The following is a 25,553-nucleotide window of genomic DNA, read 5'->3' on the forward strand; positions in this document are numbered from 1 at the left end:
AAAAGAATCAAAGAGGGTACATTTTATTTCATATTTCCAACATGGCAAATTTATAAATTTGGAATGTTTGTTCTATATAAACTGTATGTTACTGTACGTAATTATCAAATACAAACTATAAATGATCAAGCACTGTCAATACATGAACATGATCCACTTCCTGTCTGCCATGTTGTAGTTGTTGAACAGAGAGGAAGCAATAGAAGCGAGGAGTGAGCGAGTGAATCACTGGGTTGCTATTTCCTCATTTGGAAATCTTGTCACTGCCATTCCATAAATGGCATCGTAAGAAACCGGAAATTAGTGCAGCAGAAAAAGAAATCCCCTGAACCAACAGCAACCTTCAACCTTCAGAGTGAAGTACAATCTGAGACTCTCGCTGTTTGCCTGTGTTGTCTTTTAAGGGGAGAAGCAGCAGCGGAGAGCTGGTGCCCGGGGACATTAGCGAGTGGTGGAGCTCAGCGCTGCTCTGGGCAGTGAGGCACAGCAATGCAGGTCAGTAACTCCTGCCCTGGAGATTCATTTCACCGGGACGGAAAAGTTAACAGAAGAGGAGACGTCATCTTGGGCGATATTTAACAACTGCATGTTTTATTGTCAATAATATGTGACAAATCCACTACAGGTCTTATTGTGTAGCTGCCACAATTAGACATGTTTCCATTGATCCACGAGATAACTTTGGAGTCGCTTATTGGGCCTACAGAACTGTATTAGATAAAAAACACTTTGATTTCACCATCGCGTGTCTCATTTCAAGAAATCAACTAATTCAAGTTTTAAGTATTTATCTATATATATTTGAAAACTACGTCTCCAACTATTAACACGGATTGACAGCACATTGTTGATCAGCATCGTAATAGAGTGTGATGCAAGCCCTATTTCAATAAAGACAGTGTTCCTTATTTCTACTTTTCTCTACTTTCTAATGGTGCACTCGGTTTGGTTGCTGTTTCCGGATATCAGTTCCCTTGGTTTTAAGTACATAAACGAAGTTAGCTGTTGGATGTATTTTCCTATGCTGACTTCGCACAATAATACAAGGATGAGGTTTAACATTTTGATTGTTCTGCCGTTGTTGGAGAATTGAATTACAGTATTAATAAAATAGTGGTTAAACTATATAACTTAGTTCATACCAATGCAGTTTTAAACCCATGATCAAAGCATGCTGATGAATTCTATAAATTAGGAACAGTAAATGATAGAAGTACATTAGCTTCTTGAGTATAGTGTAACATTTCATTTGAGATTATCAGAATTGGAGATGAGAGAGACAAATTGAATGAAACAAAATCCCTGGGATTATTTTTTTGCTAATATATTAGATAGTGTTATTTTACAAGTATTTGCATCTCGAGTTTGATTCTCTTGGTCACCAGAAGCACAAAAAGATGTTGGGCTGAATTTCCGCCCCCATCAGAGTCCTGACATTTTTCTGTTTCATAAACCTGACCTGGGAGAATGGGCCTTGGAAGTTGGAATTTTCATTCTAGAGTAGTTAGATTCTCTGGGAATTGGGCTAGGTGAATAGCCTTCATGCCCATCCCTATGGCCATTTATAGCCCTTGCACTAACTCATGTCAAACTATGCCCTCCCCCAATCCAGCATGCTTTGCCCTTGCATATACCATGCCAGCTCACCTAGCATTCACCATAGACAGACCTCAAGAGCCATGCTGAGATTAAAAAATAGAGTTCTAAGTGTCTATTGCAGACTTTATTTTAATAAAATACTCTCATTCATAAAAATCCATTTACTACATTTATATTCCTTTAACTATATAATCCCTTATAAGAAGGAACATTTCATTCAAGTGCATAAACTCTTATATAAAAAAATAGGAATGGAATTCATGGTCCCACTTCAAAGAGTCTATAAACACTTGGAACTGTCAGTCAAACTGTCAAGCATCTTATTCTGATAATGCAAAGTAGTGAAATCAGTCATGCAGGCCTAATCCAGCAATGGTAGCCTTCAGGCTTACGTCAACAGAGTGAAATAACAAGCAATGTTTTTTTTTAAAATACTCTGTTCAAAGATTTAAAGGTCAGGAGTTTTAAGTGCCTTAACAGCCTGACAATTTTCTTTGACAATTCATTTGGACGCTTATGACAATTCCAATGAGCCTGGCGATTAATGAGCTTATACACTTTTTTTGCACACATTCGTACCTACTTTTAACAATCAGAAGAGGCATCTGACCTCCCCCAAAGGTGTCCAAGGGCCATAGCTAAAAGGCTATCCCACCTCTCCAAAATATAGAGTTCTAAGTGTCTATTGCAGATGTTATTTTAATAAATAAAATACTCTCATAAAAATCCATTTACTACATTTACATTCCTTTAACTACATAATCCCTTATAAGAAGGAACATTTCATTCAAGTGCATAAACTCTTATTAAAAAAAATAGGAATGGAATTCATAGCCCCACTTCAAAGAGTCTGTAAGCAGTTGGAGCTGTCAGTCAAATTGTGGAATGTCAAGCATCTTACTTTGTTAATGCTCCCACTAGGTCCACCCTGCGCTCGTTGTTTTTCACACACATGGGTCAACAAAATTAGACATGAATGGAGGCAAGAGCTGTTTTATATGGGCAGTTTCCTCTGCAAAACGCACATGTACAAATCCTAATTTGGGACCATTCTCACCCCCCGCAAAAATGGTAGGTGCTGTGTTTGGGGTGGGGCTTCCAATTTCTGGCCTCATTCACTTTCGTTGTTGTGAAAATCCAGGCCATTGGCTAGCTAAACTGGGGGACACCAGACAAATTACAAGCTTTTATTTGAATAAATCCTTGTCATTATTGTGTCTATTGTAGGCTAATATAGAGATTAGTTGCTATGATTAGTCAACAGGTCCATCAACATTGTATCATGCAGCTGCCTGGATAGTAGAAGGCAAACTAGATGGAGTTTGGTTTTGTTTGGTTTAATATTTCCCATTTCCCGACACAAAGGATTCTCCAGCAAACTTAGTGCAGCATGCGATGACTATTTGACCATCAAACAAAGCGGCTTTCTGATGGGCATTCTGTGTGGACTTTGATATAGAAGATTGATTTTTAATTGCAGTGTTTCGAGTTCTTGTCATAACTTGGGAGATTTGCTTTCAGAACAAATCTCATTTTGTTATTGGTCTGGTTGCACTCTTGTAGTGGACTGACAGTCTGGCCACATTTGTCCACTGTTGTAAAAAGCTGATCAAGTTTGCAGTGTGATTTTTAACTACTAAGTGCAGGCCAACCTGGAATGTTAACTCATGGAAATCAAGTCCACTCCAGTAATCCCACATGAACCACCTAGCCCTAATCTTGCTCTATTACCCAGTCCTCGGAACCCAGAATATTTTTCCAGTGACTATCTGATTACCTTTTAAAATAATTCATGGACTCTGGTTCAATAGTGTTCTGTGACAGAGAATCCCATGGCCTAGAAATTCATCAACATTATGCCCACAATAACTATCAGGGGATAAATACTCAAACATCTGGGGTTTTTTTCCTGGCATCCAGGAAATGGATGGGCAACCTCATAGAGGTATTTAACAATAGATAGTTTGATAGCTTTCTCTTGTGAGGAAGTCTAAAGTTGGAGGTCATAAATATAAGATAATCACTAATGAATCCAAAAAGAAGTTGAGGAGAAATTCCTTTACCCGGAGCGATTAAAATGTGGTTCTTGCTACTATGTGGCAGTGAATAGTGTAGTTTAAAAGGAACAGAGATGAGTTCACAAGGGAGATGGGAAGGGAAGAATACGCTAATCGGGTTAAGTGGGGGGGAGTAGGAGCATATAGAACAAAAGGTACTGTCCTGACATAGACCAGTTGTGCCAAATGTGTTGAACATTCAGTGCAGTTTGCAGTCCACCACTGTATCAGGAAGATTAAAGAGACTCTCCTAGGAAAGATAGTTGCATATTTTTCTCTGAACAGAGCAAAGCAGGACAAGTGAGTGCTAGACTTCCAGACTTTCAACCATGTGAACTGAAAATGAGAGGCATCAAAAAGTGGTGGCAGGAAGCATCTTCAGTTTGTCACTGAGTGTGGATCATCACATCGAAGTAAGTGGAGAAAAGAGGATAAGATGTAAAGAAATCATGTACAGTATCTCTCCCAGCATTGCCAGTCACCACAGCTTTGACCCTCCCCCTTCCAGTGATGGTCAGTACATTTTCCTCCGCCTCAGTGCTGACCTCTTGTCCCAATTCTCGGCTACTTTTTCTTGCAACAAAGAATTAGCAACATCAGTGTGAGGTTTTCAAAGAATGTATTTGTCATGGTGGAATATTTCCACTTGCATTGTCAAATGTAGTGGTGAGTATAGGATGTGAAAGTGTGTACTAAACAATCATAATAGTTTTTTTTTTAACTTCAGGATCCAAATGCAGATACTGAATGGAATGATATTTTGCGGAAAAAGGGAATCCTCCCTCCTAAAGAGGATCCAAATGAGGCAGCAGAGGAAGAGATTATTCAGCAGCAGAAATCAGTTGGTGAGTAAAGAGGTTATATTTATTTGTTCATGGGATGTGAACGTTATTGGCAAGGCCAGAACCTTGTTGTTCATCCCTAATTATTCTTGAGAAGATGGTGAGCTGCCTTCTTGAAGCACTGCAGTCTGTGTTTGGGGTACACATACGGTGCTGTTGGGAAGGGATTTTCCAGATTTTCAATGCAGAAACAGTTGAAAGAATGGCAATATAGTTCTTAGTCTGGATAGTATGTGGCTTAAAGGGGAACTTGCAGGTGGTGATGTTCCTATGTGTCTGATCCCTTTTCCTCTTAGGTGGTAGAGGAAGGAGGCTTTGCTAGTTGCTGCCTTGAATATGGTACACATTGCTGCCAGTATGCACCAATAAAGGAGGGAGTAGAGGTTGGAAGTGATGGATGGGGTGTTCGTCAAGTGGGCTGCTTTGTCCTGGATGTTGTCAAGCTTCTTGAGTGTTGGTGGATTTGTACTCTCCCAGACAAGTGAAGAGTATTCCATCACATTCTTGACTTGCGCTTTGTAGATGGTGGACAGGCTTTTGGGAGTCAGGAGGTGAGTTACTCACTGCAGGATTTCTAGCATCTGACCTGTTCTCGGAGCCACAGTATTTGTTGACTGCTCCAATTTGAGTTGCGGGTCACTCCTAGGATGTAGACGGTAGGGGATTCCGCAATGATATTGCCGCAATATGTCATGGGGAGATGGTTAGATTCTCTCTTTTTGAAAATAGTCATTGCCTGACTCTTGTGTAGGGTGAATGTTGTCCAGGTCTTGCGGCATATGGACACAGTTCTTTCATTATCTGAGTTGCAAATGGTGTTAAACATTGTGCAATCCTCAGTGAATATCCTCACTTCTGATTTTATGATGGAAGGAAGATCATTGGTGAAGCAGCTAAAGGTGGTTGGACCTAGGATGTTATCTGAGGAACTCCTGCAGTGATGTCCCAGGGATGAGATGTTTGGCCTTCAACAACCGCAGCCATCTTCCTTTGTCTAGGTATGACTGCAACCAGTGGAGCGTTTGCTCCCTTAATTGCCCTTGATTTAATTTTTTCTAGAGTTTCTTCATGCCACACTTGGTCAATTATTGCCTTGAGGTGCTTACCTCACCTTTGGAATTCAGCTCTTTTGTCCGTGTTTGGCCCAACAAGGTAATGAGGTCTGGAGCTGAGTGAATCTGGCAGAACTCAAGTTGAGCATCGGCAGGCAGACTGTTGTTGAGTAAGTGCTGCTAGATAGCATTATCAATGTTTGCTTTTGATTGAGAGTAGACTGATGGGATAATAACCGGTCAGATTGGATTTGTCCCACCTTTTGTAGTCTGAACATCCCTGAGCAATTTTCCACACTGTCAGGTTGATGTCAGCATTGTAGCCTGTGGAACAGCAAGGCCACAGCCACAGCATGTTCTGAAACATACTATACTACAGCTGGGATGTGACCAGGGCCCACTTCCATAACCAATGCCACTAGCAGTTTCTTGATATCATGTGGAGTGAATAAAATTGGCTGAATTCTGGTGTCTGTGATGGTCTTCTGGCTGAAGATAGTTGGAAATATTTCAGCCTGGTCTTTTGCTCGGATATGTTGCACTACGCCATCATTGAGTTTGGGGATGTTTGGAGAGCCTCCTCTTCTGGTTAGTTGTTCAATTGCCTAGGGTGTGAACAGTTGGAGATTTAAAACTAGGTCACAGGTGAAGGGTTTAATTCAAACTTGCTGTATCACGGTTTTTCTAAGTGTAGAGGGCCTTGGCTTTAGTATTTTAACAAAACCTTTTGCATTTTCTTCACAAGCAATTCAATAACAAATTGCATATTGAATGCCTTGTTTTAACATTTGTGTACAAATGTAAGAATCACGTGGACTGTGCCCATCCCAAACAAAGAAGTTTGACCAATTTATTTTTGAAAGTGCGTTTTACATATGTTCAAAGGCTCATGAAATATTGTGAGGCTTTCGGATAATCAATCTACTTTTTCTATCAGTTAAAACATATGAGGACATGACCTTGGAGGAGCTGGAAGAGAATGAGGATGAATTCAGTGAAGAAGATGAAAGAGCCATTGAGATGTACAGGTAAAGAATCTGAAGGTGTTGAAGAAAAGTGTTGAAAATGCAGATGTTTGTTTGGTGGTTGAACCACCAAGTTAGCATTTAAAAACCATAACAGTCACCAGGGATCACCCACCTGTAGCTTAATTTATTTTTATTTTGATTGTTAGACCTCCATACTTGATCTGACTTTAAGTTCAAAATGCCAGGACTGATGGATAATCATTTGTGATCTGGGTCATAAATGATTATGCTGGCCCATGAAACAACTTTTCATTTTCTGAGATTGTAGACTGCTTGAGTGTTCCCAGTTTATTTATGTTGGTTAAAATATCCCATTGCTATAATCTATTTACACCAATCTCTATCTTTGTGTGGATTTGTCTGTCCTTTTTACTTTTAACCTTTTAAGTATCTAGCTTCTTGATTTCTGTCTCCTTTTGCTTAAAAATTGCCCAGATTTTGCTGTCTAAATAACGATGAGGCTAGTGGCATTCACATGTAAATGGCACAGCAACTTCAGGCAGGAGGCAGTGTGAAGGTTAAATGGAAAAGCCCAGAGGTTTCTAATCGGGTTATGTTGACCGTTGAAACCTGTTTCATGGCCAATAAGTGTAGCCGGACAAAGAGCCAGAGACATAAGTGACATTCTGTCACAATTTCAACATTATTACTGGATTCATGGATACAGTCTAAGCAGAATCTCAAACACAGACAACTAATGTAATCATGTGCTGTACAATTGCAATATTAAAGATACACTTAAAGATTTATGCACTCGCACTAGTATATAACTAAATCACCCAAGAGAAACTGGTATTACCCTTTCTGAGGTAGCTGGCCAGACCACTTGGATGTAAGGATCATTCTCTTGCTTGGGCGGGGGGATTTCTTTGCGAAAGTTAGTCTGCTGTTATTGCTGACAATCCAGTCCTTTTATATTCTTAGGCCTGAAAAATAGCTCGACTCAACTGCAAGCTGCTGACCGTTAGTTTAGGTGGTGCACAGACAGCTGGTTGCTGGGTCACTCAGATCTCAGACGCCCATTTTCCTTTGTTATCAGCTTGCGCTTTCAGCAACTTGCCATCAGTGTTTTTAAAGAATCTATGGTGTGAGGAGGGCAAGTTTAACTAACAGCAGTTACTATTAGGTACCCTACTACAGCAAACCTTTCTCCATTATATCATCTTACACTAGACATAAGTGTGAAAAATTGATCTGTGATGGTTTCCCTTCACCTGGCTGAATTTTTGAAATTCAAACTTGCAGGCTCTCTACTGTCATCTTCACTCTCATTTGGACAGAGTTTGATTAACTGGACTGAATTTAATAAAGGTGACAGGAATCTCAGCCACTGGCTGGAGAGCCGATAGTTTAGCTTATTTATTAGTGTCACAAGCAGCCCCTTGTCACCCCTTTAAGGGTAAGGCCTGCTGAGTTAAGTGCCACTCCTGTGGAAAGTGGCGGGCCCTCCCAGAGTCAAAGACCCTGGGGTTGGAATTCCTGCCCACTGAGAGCTGCCAGCCAAATCAAAAGCTGCCCCTTCTAATGATTGGCAGCACTGCTGAGGAGGCAGTGGCTGGTGCCAGTGTGACATCCAGCGAAGCCCCAGTATGGTTACTGGCTTCCCAGGCCACAGGTGAGTGATGGCGGGAGGAAAGTCGAGGAGCAGTGTTTGTGGAGGAGGATGGGAGGGGGTTGACAGATGCCAAGTCCCTTAATCGGGCACTTGAAAGAGAGAACCACCCCCCTCACCTCGGGAGCCTGCAAGCAACCCCATATAGGTTTGCTAGTCGTGCTGTCCTCAAGGCAAGCACCCTGCCTGCTGCTGGGTTAATATGCGGTCCTTAAGTGAGCATTAATTGTAAGATCCACCAGGGACTTAAATCAGAGTGGAGATGGGGAGGCAGTGAGGTCCCCATCTTCTACTATTCCGCCTGATTAAATGTCCCCCTCCCACCAAACTCCCCGCAGGGGAGGACATCACATTCCACCCAGTGTCTCCTCCTTAAAAATGCAGATTTCACATCTGAACTGAATAGGATGTGTAGTCCTGACATTAGATACTAGATTTGTTTAGTACCATCCAAGTGATTATTTTCCACTACTGCTGTTATGATTGATTTGACTGACTCTAATTTAATCTTATCCAGACAGCAAAGACTAGCCCAATGGAAGGCATCCCAGATGAAGAAAATCTTTGGGGAAGTTTTGGAGGTCTCTGGGCCAGACTATGTGCAGGAGGTGACTAAAGCTGGCGAGGGTCTATGGGTAATACTGCACCTATACAAGCAAGGGTAATTTGTATATCTATTTAATACACTTGTGTTCTACAGATGAATCCTAAATACATATGTCATACTTAATGGTTGCCTCACATTTCATTTTGTTGAAATGCTTTCCTTATTAAAAGAGAGTAATATTACAGAGGAATTTCCTCTTCAGTCCTCTGATATAATTCCTATGGTCTGAACATTATAGAAACCTGTACCCAAACTTGCAATGAGGATTTCCCTCTGCTAAGCACAAGGGACATGGCTGATGACACTATTATGTCATTGGAAGGGAAACTATTTATAATTTCTTCTCCAAGACCGTCTATTATTTCCAAACGGCACCAGTAAATGTTGCAGGTATTTGAACTTCATAACATTTCAGATTGCACCAACACAGCAGCGCAGTTCCTTCTCATTGGAATTTAGTGGATTTAAGTGGTTTTTTTTAAGTTGCCTCGTCCTAAATAAATACATAAGATTTTTAACTCGCACCTTTAATTTCTTATATAAGGACTTTGAGCATAGGCTTACTGTTTATTGTGTATTTACGTAATTTTGTAATTGTTTGTCTGTTTGTTATTTGTATGTACCAGGATACCTCTTTGTGCCTTGATAAATCAACATCTACGTGAACTAGCAAGGATGTTCCCAGAGACTAAATTTATTAAAGCCATATCCACGACCTGTATACCCAACTACCCTGACAGGAACCTCCCAACAATATTTGTTTATCGTGATGGTGACATCAAGGCACAGTATGTTGGACCCTTAGTATTTGGAGGCATGAATTTAACAAAAGATGGTAAGTGAGAGAATTATCAAATTTCATGTCTTGAAATCTTTAATAATCAACTTATAATATCAAACCTTTAGGATTTTTCAATTTAATGACTTTATTCAGATAGCTGATGTATGAACTCTTATGTTCTCAAGCAATGTATGGCTATTTTGGTCTCCCTTTTTATGTGCAATTCACAGCACAAGTCCATATTAAATTTCATCCATTATTGTTACATATTTTTGCATATTTTAATTTTATAATTCCCAGCCTGCATTTTTTTAATTCATTCATGGGATGAGGGCAAACTGGTTGGGCCAGCATTTATTGCCCATCCATGATGCAATTAAGCATCAATCACATTGCTGTGGATCTAGTCACATGTAGAAATATTGAAATAGGAGCAGGATCCACCATTCATAATGGTTGATCATCCAATTGGTGCTATTCCTGCCCGGGAGGCCGGCAGCATAGCACAGAGTGGCCCGCTGTCAGTGCCACGATCAGTGCATGTGCAGTGGCACATGTCGGCCGGCCTCCCGATTGTTGGCCACCTCAACCACTGCCCCACCCCCCCAGCCATCTGCAGCCCTGATCTCTCGATTTTCGTCGCCCCCAGAGGTACCGCCCCATTGACACTGCCCTATGTCTGGTGGGCAGTGCCAAGGTGCCCCCTGGGCATTGACACTTTGGCCCTTGGGCAGTGCCCAGGGGTCCCTCCGATTGGCCCCCCTTCACTCCAGCGGGATCGGGCCACCAACTCCCCGCAAGGGGGGTGGGCTATACTAAACCCTGCTGGAGAGACATTAGCGGGCCCGGAGACTTGCATACGTAATGCAGCTCTGCGCCTATTTCTGGCATGGAGCTGACGGCACCGGAAATCTGGCGCTGGGGGATGTGCTTGGGGCTAATCATGCTAATGTGGCCCCGCTAAAATTTCCCAACCTCCCTGCTACACTAAAAAATTAGCACAAGCGGGATGGGAAAATCGCCCCCACAATGTTTTGCTCCCAGCTGCTTTTGGTGGTAGTGAATTCTATAGGCTTACCACTCTCTGGACAAAGAAAGTTCTCCCCATCTCAGTCCTAAAAGGTTTATCCCATATCCTTAATTATGACCTTTGGTTCTGGACACCCCCACCATCGGGAACATCCTTCCTGCATCTATCCTGTCTAATCCTGATAGAATTTTATAGATTTCTATGAGATCCCCTCTCATTCTTCTGAACTCCGGCAAATATAATCCTAACCAACTCAAGCTCTCTTTGTATGTCAGATCCACCATATCAGGAATCCGTCGGGTAAATCTTTGCATTCCCTCTTTAGCAAGAACATCCTCAGATTAGGAGACCAAAACTGCACATAATATTCCAGTTGTGGCCACACTAGGGCCCTGTATAACTGCAGCAAAACAACTCAAATTCTCTCGCTATAAAGGCCATTTGCCTTCTTTAACGCCTGCTGCATCTGCATGCTTACCTTCAGTAACTGGTGTATGAGGACAACTAAGTTTCGTTACGCACTTCCTTCTCTTAATTTATAGCCATTCAGATAATCTGTCTTCCTGTTTTCACTACCAAAGTAACCTCACATTTATTCACATTATACTGCATCTGCCAGGCATTTGCCTATTCACTCAGCTTGTCCAAATCACACTGAAACATCTCTACGTCCTCACAGTTCGCCCTTCCACTCAGCTTTGTGTCATCTGCACATTTGGAGATATTACATTTAGTTCCCTCATCTAAATCATTAATATATTGCAAATAGCTGGGGTCCTAGCACCGATCTCTGTGGTACCCCACTAGCCACTGCCTGCCATTTGGAAAGTGACCCCTTTATTGCTACTCCTTGTTTCCTGTCTGCCAACCAGTTTTCTATCCATCTCTATACACTACCCCCAATCCCATGCACTTTAATTTTGTACGCTAATCTCTTCGGTGGAACATTGTCGAAAGCCTTCTGAAAATTCAAATAAACTATATCCACTGACTCCCCCCTCAACATGTCTACGAGTTACATCCTCAAAGACTTCCAGTATATTTGTCAAGTATGATTTCCCTTTTGTAAATCCATGCCCTCTCCATCTGATTCTACCACTGTTTACCAAGTGCTCTGCCTTAAAACCTTTTGATAATTGTAGAATTATTCCCACTACAGATGTCAGGCTGACAGGTCTATAATTCCCTGTTTTCTCTCTACCTCCCTTTTTAAATAATGGGGTTACATTAGCTACCATCTAATCTGTTGGAACTGTTCCAGAGTCTACAGAATCTTAGGTGACCACCAGTGCATCCACTATTTCTAGGGCCGCTGCCGTAAGTACTCTGGGCATATCAGGCCCTGGGGATTTATTGGCCTTCAATCCCATCAATTTCCCCAACACCATTTCGCTACTAATACTGATTTCCTTCACTTCCCTAATCCCTGTGTTCCCCAACATTACTGATACGTTATTTTTGTCCTCCTTTGTGAAGACAGGACCAAAGTATGTATTTAGTTGGTCAGCTATTTCCTTTTCCCCCATTATAAATCCCTCTGTTCCTGCCTGTAAGGGACCTACATTTGTCGTCTTCAATCTTTTTCTCTTCACATATCTATAGAAACCTTAATAGTCAGTTGTTATGTTCTCCACAAGCTTACTCTTGTACACTATTTTCCCTTTTGTAATCAATCCCTTTGTTCTGCTTTGCTGAATTTTAAACTGCTGCCAATCCTCAGGTCTGTTGTTTCTTCTGGCCAATTTGTATGCCTCTTCCTTGGATCTCTAATTTCCCTTCTAAGCCATGGTTTGGCCATCTTTCCTGTTTTACTTTTGCATCAGACAGAAATAAACAATTGTTGCAGTTCTCCCATGCGCTCTTTGAAATTCTTGCCTATCCACTGTCATTCCTTTAAGTAGCGTTTCCCAATGCATCATAGCCAACTCGTGCCTCGTACCATTGTAGTTCACCAGACCAGGTAAGGACAACAGATTTCTTTCCCTAAAGGACATTATTGAACCAGATGGGTTTTTATGACAATCACAATGGCTTTATGGTCATCATTAGACTTTTAATTCCAGATTTTTTTATTGAATTCAATTTTCACCATCTGCCATGGTAGGATTTCCCATGTCCCCAGAGCATTACCCTGGGTCTCTTCCCAGTGAGAATACCTCTGTGCCACTGCCTCCCTTGTGCATTCCCTGATTCAACTGCTACTGACCACCCTCCAACTTTATTTAGAAAAAAAAATTACTTTTAACAACTTAGTTTCAGAAGTTGATGTGAATTACAAAGAGTAAGGATACCAATTGTGATCCCTGGGGTACATCAATGAGCACTTTGCATTCTCCCTAATGTAATTCCTGTACAAAAGTACCTGATAGTTCTCATCCTTCAGATGCTTAATCCCATCATTTTGTACTGAATGAATTGCTTTTGTGCTTCGACTTCATTTAAATTAACATATGGATTATTGCCAGGAGATTAATTATTTGTCCATTTACTAATCCCGGACTTTGCAGTTTAATAATGGATCTGACTTTTTTTCATCATGAGAGATTTATTCATTTCCTTATTTTCTTGTGAGATTGAGTATGTAATTTAGTGACTAAATTACAGGCTGGGGGAATTCCACCTCTAATTAATGGAGCAGTAAGCTATTAGTGCAGTCACATTACGTTTTGAGATATTCACAAGAGTGAGATGACGTAGTTCATAAATTGAGATTCGACTTGCAAACATTAATCTGTAATTTTAACCACTCCCCATTGCATAGTTCAATGTTTATTAGTATATGTGATGCATTACTTCTACTGCACAGTACTAGATAATAAAGTATAAAATATTAGTGGTGAGCCATTTTTCCAGTGAATCCAAATAGTGAGCCATTTTCCACTTGCTCATGCTTTTTGACAGATTTTAATCAGCATTGAGTTATGTTCAAATAAATCAATCTTTTCTATACTGTGTTATAAGCACAACACTTCACTGAACCCATGCAGATATTTTTTCACTGCCTCATTGGGGAGCTTGTACTCTTGAACTTGTTAAATTTTCCACTGCTTCTGAGCCAGAATATTTGTGGAAAATTAAACAATTAGATTTTTTGTTTTGTTGAAGAAATGTACTTCAGAAAATTCAAACACTTGTGGATCTCTCAAAGCAGTGACTGTACTCAGTTATTAAAACGAGAATGTGATATTATGTAATACATGACTATAACTCTGTTGCTAATATGAAATTGTGCATACAACCTTATATCAGACTTCAAATAAAAGGTCTTTACCTGCTCGTTTGACTACCTGCTCTAATGACAGTATTTGAAGAGCAGCATAGAAATTATCTCTGTGCCTTTATGAACATTCACACCACACCACTAAACCAATCAACCTGTATTGATCTCATTGCTGTTTGTGGGGTCTTGCAATGCACAAATTGACTGCTCTGTTTGTCTACATTATAGAATTGACTCTACCTCAAAATATTTCATTCATTGGAAAGCATTTTGGGTTGTATGAAAGGTGCCACATAAAAAAAGTTTGTTCATTCTTTCAGAAAATATTTTGATTATCTAACATGTGATGAGTGTGACTGCCTCCTGTATACTTTTCTGACCCTTTCCCTTTCTAACAATGTTTGTCCTATACTCTCTTACATTTAGTCTTGTGTTTCAGATAGGTGATTTCTTATGGTAAGCGCTTGCAAAGTTGCTCTGTGTATTCTTTAAAGCCTCTTGAAATTGAGGAGTGCTATTTACCCTGACAGCACGGGTCTGAGATGACCTGGCCCTGTTGTCAGGTCATCACCTCTGCCACTGTATAAGCAGTTTGGGGCTTTCTGGCTTGTGTGTGCATCTGGGAAGATCCAGAATGAACTTACCATCTCCACACAAATTGTTCAATTTTTTTTTTATATTAGTGATCCTCCTACCAGGCAGCAGGTTAATTAAAATGATTGGTACCTTTCTCATGCCTCTTCCTGGAACTCAGTACTCTACATAGACTTTTTATCTTCCAAAACTGTAATTCATGATGTCCTTTCAAACTCTGCAAGCCTTTTAAATTCTTCAATAGCATCAGGTTTTCCACCCATCACCGGGCAAGCTCTTATGATCTGTTGATGAGGCTGATAGAATTTATTACCTTTTGAGATTGGGCATGCTTGAAAATCTAGGCTAATGTGTTCATTAGGATTTGTATCCGACTACGTGATTGCAGCTTCAACAGCAGCAAATAATGCTGATGTGAATTTAGTGCCTTTTAACTTTTGTCAGATGTATTTGTTTCAACACTTGTAAGTCTACTAATGACCTCAATCTCCTTTATAATGTGTAATATATTTTACTGTACAATACATACCATTCATGATAATCTACATATTTAACATAAACTAAGGTTGGGAAATAAGAGCTAACTGATTTGCAAATGAGTTCTGTAGCTCACCAGTGAGACTAATTTATGCTGGGAAACAGCATAATTGGGGCAGGGGAGGGGAAACCATGAGTAGGGTGCTAAGCAGTAGTCAAGCAGGAGTTTGGGTTGCGATGCACAACTAGCATTTTAAAATAAAAGCAAAATACTGCAGATGCTGGAAGAGAGAAGCAGAGTTAACATTTCAGGTTGATGATTCTTTGAGGTGCTAAACTTAGCAAGTCCTCTAGACTCTTAATATATGGTAGATCTCTAGGGGTGTGTGTCTCCTTTTTCCAGAGATTTACACTATAGATATGGGTTAAAAATAAGCAAGATTTTATCACTAATCTGTGTTCTTAATGTTATTTTTACCAGTACATTTTCAGTTCGTTAAAACATTAAGGAGATAGCTCAAATTAACGTCAAAATGATTTCAGCAGTTTAGTCCGTTTCTGCTGCTGCTTTGTTCTTCATTGATGTGAACTGTTGGTTTGATTCACTCCTACTTATTTTAATCAATTAGTTGACTCATTATTAGATAACAATTAACTTTACAAAAGTGATACCTCAGGAACCACACTTTCAGATGGATAACCTTTGAAGAGTGGGGTCACCCGATGCTTCACTAAACATGCATACTTATATATTCAGCAGAATGTTCTGGCCCTTCTCGCTAGCAGAATTTTCCGGTCCCACCGATGTCAATCCCCACTGTGGGTTCCCCAGCAGTAGGAAGGGTGAGCCATGAAAAATGCCGTAGACTTTGGCATGATCAAGGGATCCTGCCAGTGGCCAATAGAAAGCTGCAACTGCTTAGATAGGATGGACGTAGGGAAGTTGTTTCCATTAACAGGGGAGACTAGGACGCGGGGGCACAGCCTTAGAATAAAAGGGAGTCACTTTAGAACAGAGATGAGGAGAAATTTCTTCAGCCAGAGAGTGGTGGGTCTGTGGAATTCATTGCCACAGAGGGCTGTGGAGGCCGAGACGTTGAGCGTCTTCAAGACAGAAATTGATAAATTCTTGATTTCTCGAGGAATTAAGGGCTATGGGGAGAGAGCGGGTAAATGGAGTTGAAATCAACCATGATTGAATGGTGGAGTGGACTCGATGGGCCGAATGGCCTTACTTCCGCTCCTATGTCTTAATCTTATGGAAAACCCACCGCAGAGGGGCTGGAAAATTCTGTCAGTAGAGTGTACAATACAATACTGCTCCAGTAATTTGTGTGTGCATACTGTCGAAATCGCGACTTCCGAGTTTGACTTTAACACAAACACACACTAACACAAAATACTTAACCGACAGACTGTCTTTATTTTACTAGCTAGCAAGGGGGATACTCTCTTGACACAATGGATCAGAGATACCACTCCAATGGACAAAGAAAATCATCCTGGTTTATACAATTCTGCAGCTCACAGTCAGTTGGGCACAATCCAATCAAAAGTGTTACAAATGATGTACTTTACATATTGATCCAGTAGAAAAAATACTGAACCACCCTGATCTATGAGATCACGATACCTCGTGGGTACCCCAATATTATCAAGCCTAACCCTGTCCTCTAATCTCTTAGTCAGACATCATGTATCTATTTTTGATAGCAGCCTCACAAAACATCTTCACTAAAACAGTCTCAAATGGTATCCGTTAATTGATAAAGGGGGCCGACAAAAGCCATTAGTATTTTATAGTCTTGTCAGTGAAGTTAACGGAATCTCTAAGGGATGTGGTCAACTCATCTTGCCTTCAGGATATTTCCCAATTAAAGCCCTGATAAGTTTTGTTTATTGCCAACATAATGAAACACATGTACATATTGCTTATCAATCCAATGACTGAGCTTTTTATCACTACCTACAGTTTCCAGGGGTATCATCATATTACCATTAATTCTTGTCAGTTCCCACTAAGTTCCCTATCATAACTTTTTCGTTAGCTAAAACATTAATATCTTTCTGACTGTTTTGATTAGAAACTGTGAAGGCAGCTTCATTAAAACTCCCTCTTGTGCCAGTTGTTTCTGATAAGATGTCTGGTGAGGCAATTAAGTCTCCTTTATGGCCTTGTGATTCCAATAGTTGGGTGCTTTAAAGAATGTATCTAACATTTGTTTGGCATCAAAGGGGCACTCTGTAATTGTGCAACTAAGTTTCTTTGTTTAATTTCTAAAATGTATAGAAGATATATTTATATGTATGGACTAATTAAAGGTATTACATGTACCTTTCAAACTACAAAGTATTTAAAACGCCTCATTACAATTACTAGCAAACTTGCTGCCCATTTGATAAAGTGAATTCTGCATCTAAGTTGCCTAAACAAAAACCCTAGCAGAGGCTACCAATCTTATAGTAGCCCTTTTCTTTTCTATCTTTCTACAATACATACATTGTAACTTAGTCTTCCCATATCTTGCTAGTGTATGTAACTGCAATTAAAGCTGTCCTTTTGTTAATGAAGGAACAGAAACATTTTTGCACATTTTGAATTCAATGACGTTGCAATGTTCCATTTTATCTTTCTACCTTCTTGTCTCTTTTTGCTTCATTTCTCTTGAAGAACTGGAATGGAAGCTGTCTGAATCTGGTGCAATCAAAACTGAACTGGAGGAAAATCCAAGAAGACAGATTGAAGATCGATTGATGTCATCTATCAGGACTAGTGCTCCATCAAAGAGGAGCAGTGATTCTGAAGAAGATTAGTTATTTAAATATGGCAGGATAAAGGTTCCCTTTGGGTGCAGTAAACAATTCCAGTGCAAATTGTGCCCATTTTGAAAAGTAGATTTCTGCTCACTCCATTTGTATATCACTGAACACAAATTTGCCATGAACCAGCACAATTGGTCAACATCTAAAACACTAAAATTAGGTTACCTTAAAAACATTCCTTGAGAGTGATAATTCGGTAAAGCTTGTTTAATACATGTGAAAATGAGTTAATCACACAAGTCAACATTTTAAATCACAGTATCAGTCCACTTGGAGTGAACTGGTTTTTTAAATTAAGTACCAATAAATGACTTGATACAAAAGTATTTTCCCGTTAGGTTGGGTTTACAGTAATAAGATCTTTCAAACATACCGATTGATGTCCTTGAATTCAAATTCCAACTTAGTTTTAGGTTCCTCTTTGAAAGTCTACAAACAAGCACAATTAGGATAAATTGTCAGTGGGGTCGTTGCAAGTTTTGTGGGTTGGACCTGCTTCTGATGTGATATTTAAATTTAATGCAAAGTAAAAACTCTTTGTATTGACCCAGGTTTTGTGCCAATTACTCCAATATCAGGGAATTGTGTGAAGAAATTAGCGCAATTAAATGAAAACTCCAGATCAGTGTGGTATTGTGAATAAAAACAGTGGGAAGAATTCAAATTCTGAATAACCACTCTATTTTCAGTTTAGTTTTTGTTTTGACATTCAGTGGTCTGTAATAAAGAGCCTTAATAGTTAAAGAAAAATTATAGCTGCTCACTAGAAACCATAACATTTTTATGAAGGCTGTAAATATTTGGCAGTAATATTTAATTCGGTACTTTTTGGAGTAAGTAATAAAGTTAAATATGCTGATGTGTTTGTGAATTTCAAGGCAATGACCAACAGAACAGCATTGGATTTTGAGTGGATCTGTAGCTGGTGATTGGCTTTTACAGTTTTTCTTTGAATGCAGTCATGTATTTAAAATCCTTCTTTCGAAGCTCTTAATCAACATTCAATCCTGATTCTCCATTTCAGGGGTAAGTTTGGATAAGTTCCTTCTGTACAGTTGATGTCATCTGAATATAGCAAGACTCTGAAGTGAAATTTGCATACCATTAATGTTAAACCGGTTTTAACAGTTGCATCTTGCTTCAACTTGCCCCTTTCAACTACATGCAATATTAAGATAAATAAAAATGTGATACTCCATTTCCTTCATCCTCAAAAATAAAGGCCGGAATTTTCCGACTATTCATGCTGGCTGGATCTTCTGGTTTCCCGTTGGCATAGGGTAGAGTGAATGGGAAATCCCATCGAGAGTGGTGGGACCAGAAGGGCTGCCTCCCGCCACAAGAAACATGCCATGGGGAGGCCAAAGAATCCTGGAACAATCCAAAAGCAAATCAACTCAAATTGTGTTGCTAACCTGTAGGCGAGCCATACAGATTTGAGGTTTAATGCCCTGTATGTTCCGAGCTGTCTAATTTTGCTTCTAGCAGCCGTAGTAGCATTACACCCTTGAGCAAGTAAGAGGAAAACATGGCAGAACTGTCACTGTTGGTTGCAATCAAATGATTCCTGTAGAAGTGCCTGTTTTGTGCCTATTGGGCAATTATTATGTTGCTTTCCTAGCCCATCCTGCTTAGGCAATAGTAAAATTGTCTGTCAGTACTTACTGTTGAGGTTGACACATTTGATATTGCCTACTTGGGCAAATACTAGAGAGTTCTTGTGGAACTAAACTCAGCATGAATTCAATATCTACAGGAAAGGCAGAGGAGAAACACTGTCAAAAATAACAGGAAAAACTCTGGCACACATTGGTTTAGCTGCAATCTCGTCATGTTAAATATGCCTAAATTGATTGGCTATTTCTCAAGTGTGAACCCTAAATCAGCAGGAATGCTGCCAACATCTGTGGAATGACCAACATCTATTGTATAAGACCTATCCAGGAGTTACTAGATAGGTGGGGTAGGGGAAATTGTGATTTTTGCTCATGTTTGAATACAAGAGTAAGTTTGTCAGTCTCATTCTCACCTCTAAACCTGAGGAAGGGAGAAAAATAGTCCTCTGTGACAGGAGGTTTCTGTACCATTGAAACCCAAGGGTTTAAGAGTATTGATTTAGTGGCAAAGCAACCACCCCTCACCCATACATTCACACTCTTTAGTCACAGAATGGGCCAATTTACAAGCAATTACTTATTTTTAATTGTCTTAACTTGGATTAATTGTCACTGTTAAATTAAGCTTTCTATTAATCCTCACTGGTTAGCTAGCTAGCAAATAGCAACATCACTGGTTTAGAACCCTAGCAGCTTTACCTGAAGCGGAAGTGCAAGGCATTTGCGTCATCCAGGAATGGGAGCTGACTTTAATTCAACTATAAAACGGAGCTCGATATTCTAATGTTCAATATTATTTATCTCCCCTTTATTCAATAAATCTTTTTCTACTTGCCATGTCTTCTATTTTTCCTCTCATTTTATTATTTTAGGTTTTTCTTATGTTGGAAATATCTTGACTTTATATTCTTGATGTTTACATTTTTTTTTTAAAAGTGAGCATCGTTGTTATGGCTCCTTCTGGAGATAACTACAGAATACAAAATTGACCCTTTATTGAAAATTATCTGGTTTCCCAGTCAATAGGGTCTTCGAGCAGAATGTTACCACCATTCACGCTGGTGGGATTTTCCCATCCCGCTGCAGTGAATGGAGATTTGGCTGGGCGCAAAATTCTCTGACCTCACTGCAGCGGGAGCATGAGGTGAATGGCCAGTAAGATCACGCCCTTAATGTTTGATTTAAGGTGTGATCTCCAGTGAAATCAGATTTTAATATTTTCAAATGCAGTGCAAAAGTGTGACCCTTAAGGGTTTAATTTGGCAGCCTAAGGGGTTAACACCGCTGTGTGAACATCCTTTCCATCAAGGATATGAAAGGCAGTGGCATTTTGCATTAGCACCGCCAACAAGAGCAGACACCAAATACAATGTTCCACACAACCAAATGAGATTAATTTATAAAAACCTGGAAGTAATTAGTGTTGGAATCTAATTCGGAGGATAATGAGAAACACTTTTTCTTCAGGCATCAATTCCATAAAGGATGCTTATTGTAAGTAAATGAACACTGTGTTGTCTTATCAGAGCAATTGGATTTCTGTGCATCATCAGAATGTTCCTCTAAATGATGCATTTTAATTTTTCTGGATTTTTGTCCATGTTGCTGCAAAATCACGTAAATGAGATATTAGTGTTTTTATGTTTTAGAAAGCTGTTCTCATTAAATTGGTTTGGGCTGTAAACTCGTTGCTGACTTTGCAATTTCATTTTAGAACTTAAAGACACTTGTCCCAATATATAAAGTAGAAGAAGATGCAGGCATTGATTTTTCAATTAAACAGAGTCATTGTAGATTACTGCTGAGCTGCCCTGGGTAAAAAGACTGATCCTGAGGATCCTGTCTGTAGTTTTGAGCCAGCTCTTTAGAGTGACATTGGCAGATACCTGGTAACAAGCCATCTGTTTTGTAAAAAAAAACAATGAAGGACTTCTGAAAAGGTTTATTTCTGGAATGTTTCACATAGGGGCTCAGTCACAATGTCATTGGCTGTGTCATGTATCTTGCAAAGCACTCGTGCTTTTCAATTCAAATAGGAGTGCTTTTGAGGTCTTTATGAGACATATTTCAATTTGCTTAATTGCCAGTCATTTATGCAAAGTATTTTTCAGCAGTTCTTGTAAATTTGGAATGTTAATTTGAGGTCTTGAGAGAGAGAGAGAGAGAGAGAGAAAGGTCAGATTAATCCTAATGCAGAGCAATATTCTCTTGTAACAGTGGATACTAAAGAATGGGTTGAATTTTCAATTGGGTCAGGGACTGGCAACGTGAGCTTGTTCCAGGTGCTGATCCAAAGCACGTCCACTGGGACTTTGAAAATAATAGCCAGTTAAAGGCCAGGGAGTGAGCTTGCTGTCCACAGAGAGTCCATGCTGCTGATGCTGGAGGGCCAACAAGGGGCCTTCCAACACTCTGGGATTGGCAACCACATCACCCGAAGTGGGAACTGTCAATCTGAAAATTAAGACTGCAAGAGATGTTGGCTGGTAATGTTTTTTTTATCACTGTTCAAGCCACAGCTGACTGGCCATGACCCTGGAGGGGCAGCCACTCCAGGGGATAGCCAGTGACTCCAGCGGCCATTATGGGTTACACGATCCATTATACTCCGTCTCCCTTCTCATCCTGAACCCACCATGTTGGCCAGGATGTAGTCCAAGCTGACGTGGGTCACCTGTATTGCCAGTTGATGTGGGAAGGGGGTGTTAATAGGCCCATTAATTGAAAACTGTCCCCAGTTGGCTGCCCCTCAAAGCAGCCAACAGTCAATTCACCCCTGAGCCACCTTCATTGAAAATTACTTGGATTTGGGGTTGTGGCAGGGAACCGTCATGGAGGCCAGTGACATGACATTGTACACCTGCCCACCTCAAATCTAGACTCTGCACTAACACCCAGCACAATATCTCTAATACAGATTACAATGCCATTTACCATTGTCGATTGACTTTCTAATAAGGAAGGAATAGTTAAAAGCTATCCTAACTTTAGCAGCAGTGACTATATCAAAATTATTGAAAGTAGATGTGAAGGTGTAAGATCTATTTTCCAGGGAGAGTGTCCTCTCAGGACGTTTTGATTTTAACACCTCATTTTGTGCTCTTGAATTCTGGAGCCTACTATAAATCTGAATGTAAATTGTTATGACACCCCCCCACCACCCTGCCATGTGAGATTCCTTAAAGTTATTGATCCAGGCGTGATCCCTCAGTTTGTTACTATCCGGCTGGGATACCCCTTAAAATTGTTACAAACTCCAGGAGGAGAGATGAACCGACTTTCTGGGTGAAACTTTTCAGCTGTGCTCGTCCCAAGGCCTGAAAATCCCACCTGAGGTCAACAGATGGTCCGTGTCCCGCCCACTATGATTCCCATAGCGGGAGGGATGGGAAGATTCCGCCCTCTTGTCTTTATTGAACCCCCACTGCTGGTCACAAGGTTTAATCCAACAAGGTTCCCTTTCCCATAAGTATCTTTTATCAACTCAAGCTTTCTCAAGTTAAGCTAGAGTGAGTTTATTAACTACTAAAAAGCAAGGGAAAGTGGTGAAGCACATGTATGTACACTCGTACAGATTAAACATGAGAATTGAATCCAAAATAAGGAATTATTTTTAAAAGTATACAGAATAGTCTGACTCATGAGGATTAGATGCTGAAGTGTGCAGACATTATGTTACAACATTCCAATGGAGTTGATTTCAGTTGGTAGATAGCTGGTTCTTCAATTCCACTGTACTGTGATTTAGCAGAGAAATATTCCCAGTTCTCTATTCGGCTGCAATCCTTTAGTTGACTGGGGCTGACTTCCACAGTCTGAGCTCGCGTACCAACCGACTCAAGAACAGCTTCTTCCCTGCTGCTGTCAGACGTTTGAATGGACTTACCTTGCACTAAGTTGATCTTTCTCTACATCCTAGTTATGACTGTAACACTACATCCTGCACTCTCTCGTTTCCTTCTCTATGAACGGTATGTTTTGTCTGTATAGTGCGCAAGAAACAATACTTTTCACTGTATGTTAATACATGTGACAATAATAAATCAAAGAGAGAGGGGAAATATACCTGCAAAATAATTATTTTGCAGGTATATTTCCCCTCTCTCTTTGATTTATTATTGTCACATGTATTAACATGTATTAAATGATTACTTTGCAGGGACATCAACTGATGCTCATGTTACTGTCTCTCACACCTTCAGTGTGGAAAAACTTCCAGCTGCTTGTTCTCACAGAGTACACACAACTTTCTTTGTTGACTTTAAACCCATTCTTTTTATATTCCAAGTGGATGGCAAATCCATAATTCCTCTAGGAGTTACACTCAAAATCCCTTGAGATGTGATGGATGTTATGTCCCTTTGTCTTTACTGGAGATGGTAATCCATCTCTGGATTTCTTGAGATGAGATGGCCATTGTTTGCTTCTCTTTGCCTAGTCGCTGGATGGTTTTAGAAGGATCTTACTTGGAAGCAGGGAGGAGTTCCATTGTCCCTTAGAGAAACACCCTGCAGCCAATGGCTCGTATACATTCTCAGCCATTTTTGAGCCTGAATCCATTTTTAAAAATAAAACTCTAGTCAAAGTCCAACATTTAGGGCAGCACGGTGGTTAGCACTGCTGCCTCACAGCTCCAGGCACCTGGGTTCAATTCCAGCCTTGGGAGACTGTGTGGAGTCTGCATGTTCTCCCCGTGTCTGCGTGGGTTTCCTCCAGGTGCTCAGGTTTCCTCCCACATTCCAAAGATATACAGGTTAGATTGATTGGCTATGCTAAAATTGCCCCTCAGTGTCAAGGGGACCAGCAGGGTAAATACATGGGATTACAGGGCCTGGGTGGGATTGTTGTCGATGCAGGCTCGATGGGCTGAATGGTCTGCTTCTGCACTGTAAGGATTCTATGACTATTCTATGATTTCAGCGTGCAATTCCATTGTTTTTGTTCTCCACTATCTTGACAAAATCATATCATTTTTAAATTAGGAAATGCTTATTTTAACTCCAATTTGGCTCCCTGTCTTATTTCCAAACTCTGGCAAATTCATTCTAACTCTCCTTCCTTAATCTATATTTTTCCAAGTGGCTGTTTAATATTGTTTTCAGATAATCAGTTCTAAAGAGTTAAGCTTGGTGGCCTGTAGTTGCAGAGTTTATTCTCCAGTTCTCCAGCACCATCCCGGTATCTAAGGACGGTTGGAAAATTATGGCTAGTGCCTCTGCAGTTTTTACTTTTACTTCCCTCTATGTCCTGAAATGCAACTGATCCAGTTCTGACTTATCAATTTTTAAGTTCAGTCAATATTTCTAATGCTTCCTCATCAATCTTTTGCTTATCATTGATGGAATCTTCCCATAGTAGCCAGGGTGACCAATGCAGGACCGGAAGTACATGGCACTTCTGCTCATAAGCAGGATGGCAGTCACACATGATCATGTAGCAGCCAATCAATTAGCCCCGAATAATGTGGCAGGGGCAGGCCAGAAAGAGATGAGCCACCGTAACCTCACAAAACTGAAGGTCTGGTCGTTATTTTTAAAGGTTACTGAACAGGCCTTCATTCCCTGCAAGTCAACGCCATCATCTTGCTGTCTGAGAGGGGGATTGTGAACTGGAGTGTCTGCCACCCCTCTCTACCTGCCACCTTTGTACCCCTGGAGCCATTGCCAACTGCCTGCTTCCCTCATTCTGCCAAGTCCTGTTCCCCTTTCACTGCCACCTGCCACCCTCTGTCAGCAATGAACCATTCCTGTTTCACTCCACATCACTGCCTTGCTCAGCCATACCCTGTTCTTTGTCACTGCCACCTCCCTCCATGGCTCCCTCAGTCAGTCACACCCTGTTACCCTTTGACTGCCACCTCCCTCTCTGCCTCAATCACGGCACATTCCTCTTTCACTGCCACTTCCTTCCCTTGACCAGCTACACCTGTTCCCATTTTGCAGCTGCCTCCTCTCCTTTGGACAAAACTCAAGGCTGTCTTACCTGCTGCAAGCCACATTTTAAGTAGTTGTGAATCTGAAGGCGGGTGTTTCTCATTTGCTGATTATTTCATTCCACAGGAACATTTCATTGTGGTGAGGTTGTGTTTTAATGAGTGTGCATTGATTCTGTAATTTCATCCCAATCGCCAGCAAGCTGACTATTGCCACCTGTTCAATTAAATGCCCCCACTCAACTCCTGGAAGCTTCACCAAATTCCACCCAGTGTCTCAGAG

The 25,553-nt window shown here is 40.5% G+C and overlaps 1 protein-coding gene across 1 annotated transcript; it reads left to right on the top strand.

Moving 5' to 3' along the window:
• The first annotated feature begins 169 nt into the window (after window positions 1-169).
• On the top strand, window positions 170-21,025 carry pdcl3 (phosducin-like 3). The gene is made up of 6 exons (XM_078221938.1): window positions 170-495; window positions 4,384-4,501; window positions 6,488-6,578; window positions 8,708-8,851; window positions 9,424-9,632; window positions 17,571-21,025. Exons 1-6 carry the CDS (start codon window positions 490-492, stop codon window positions 17,711-17,713), a joined length of 711 nt encoding a protein of 236 aa, XP_078078064.1. The 5' UTR covers window positions 170-489; the 3' UTR covers window positions 17,714-21,025.
• The last annotated feature ends 4,528 nt before the right edge of the window (window positions 21,026-25,553 follow it).

Source organism: Mustelus asterias, chromosome 10 (assembly GCF_964213995.1).
Source record: "Mustelus asterias chromosome 10, sMusAst1.hap1.1, whole genome shotgun sequence".
Classification (NCBI taxonomy): Eukaryota; Metazoa; Chordata; class Chondrichthyes; order Carcharhiniformes; family Triakidae; genus Mustelus; species Mustelus asterias.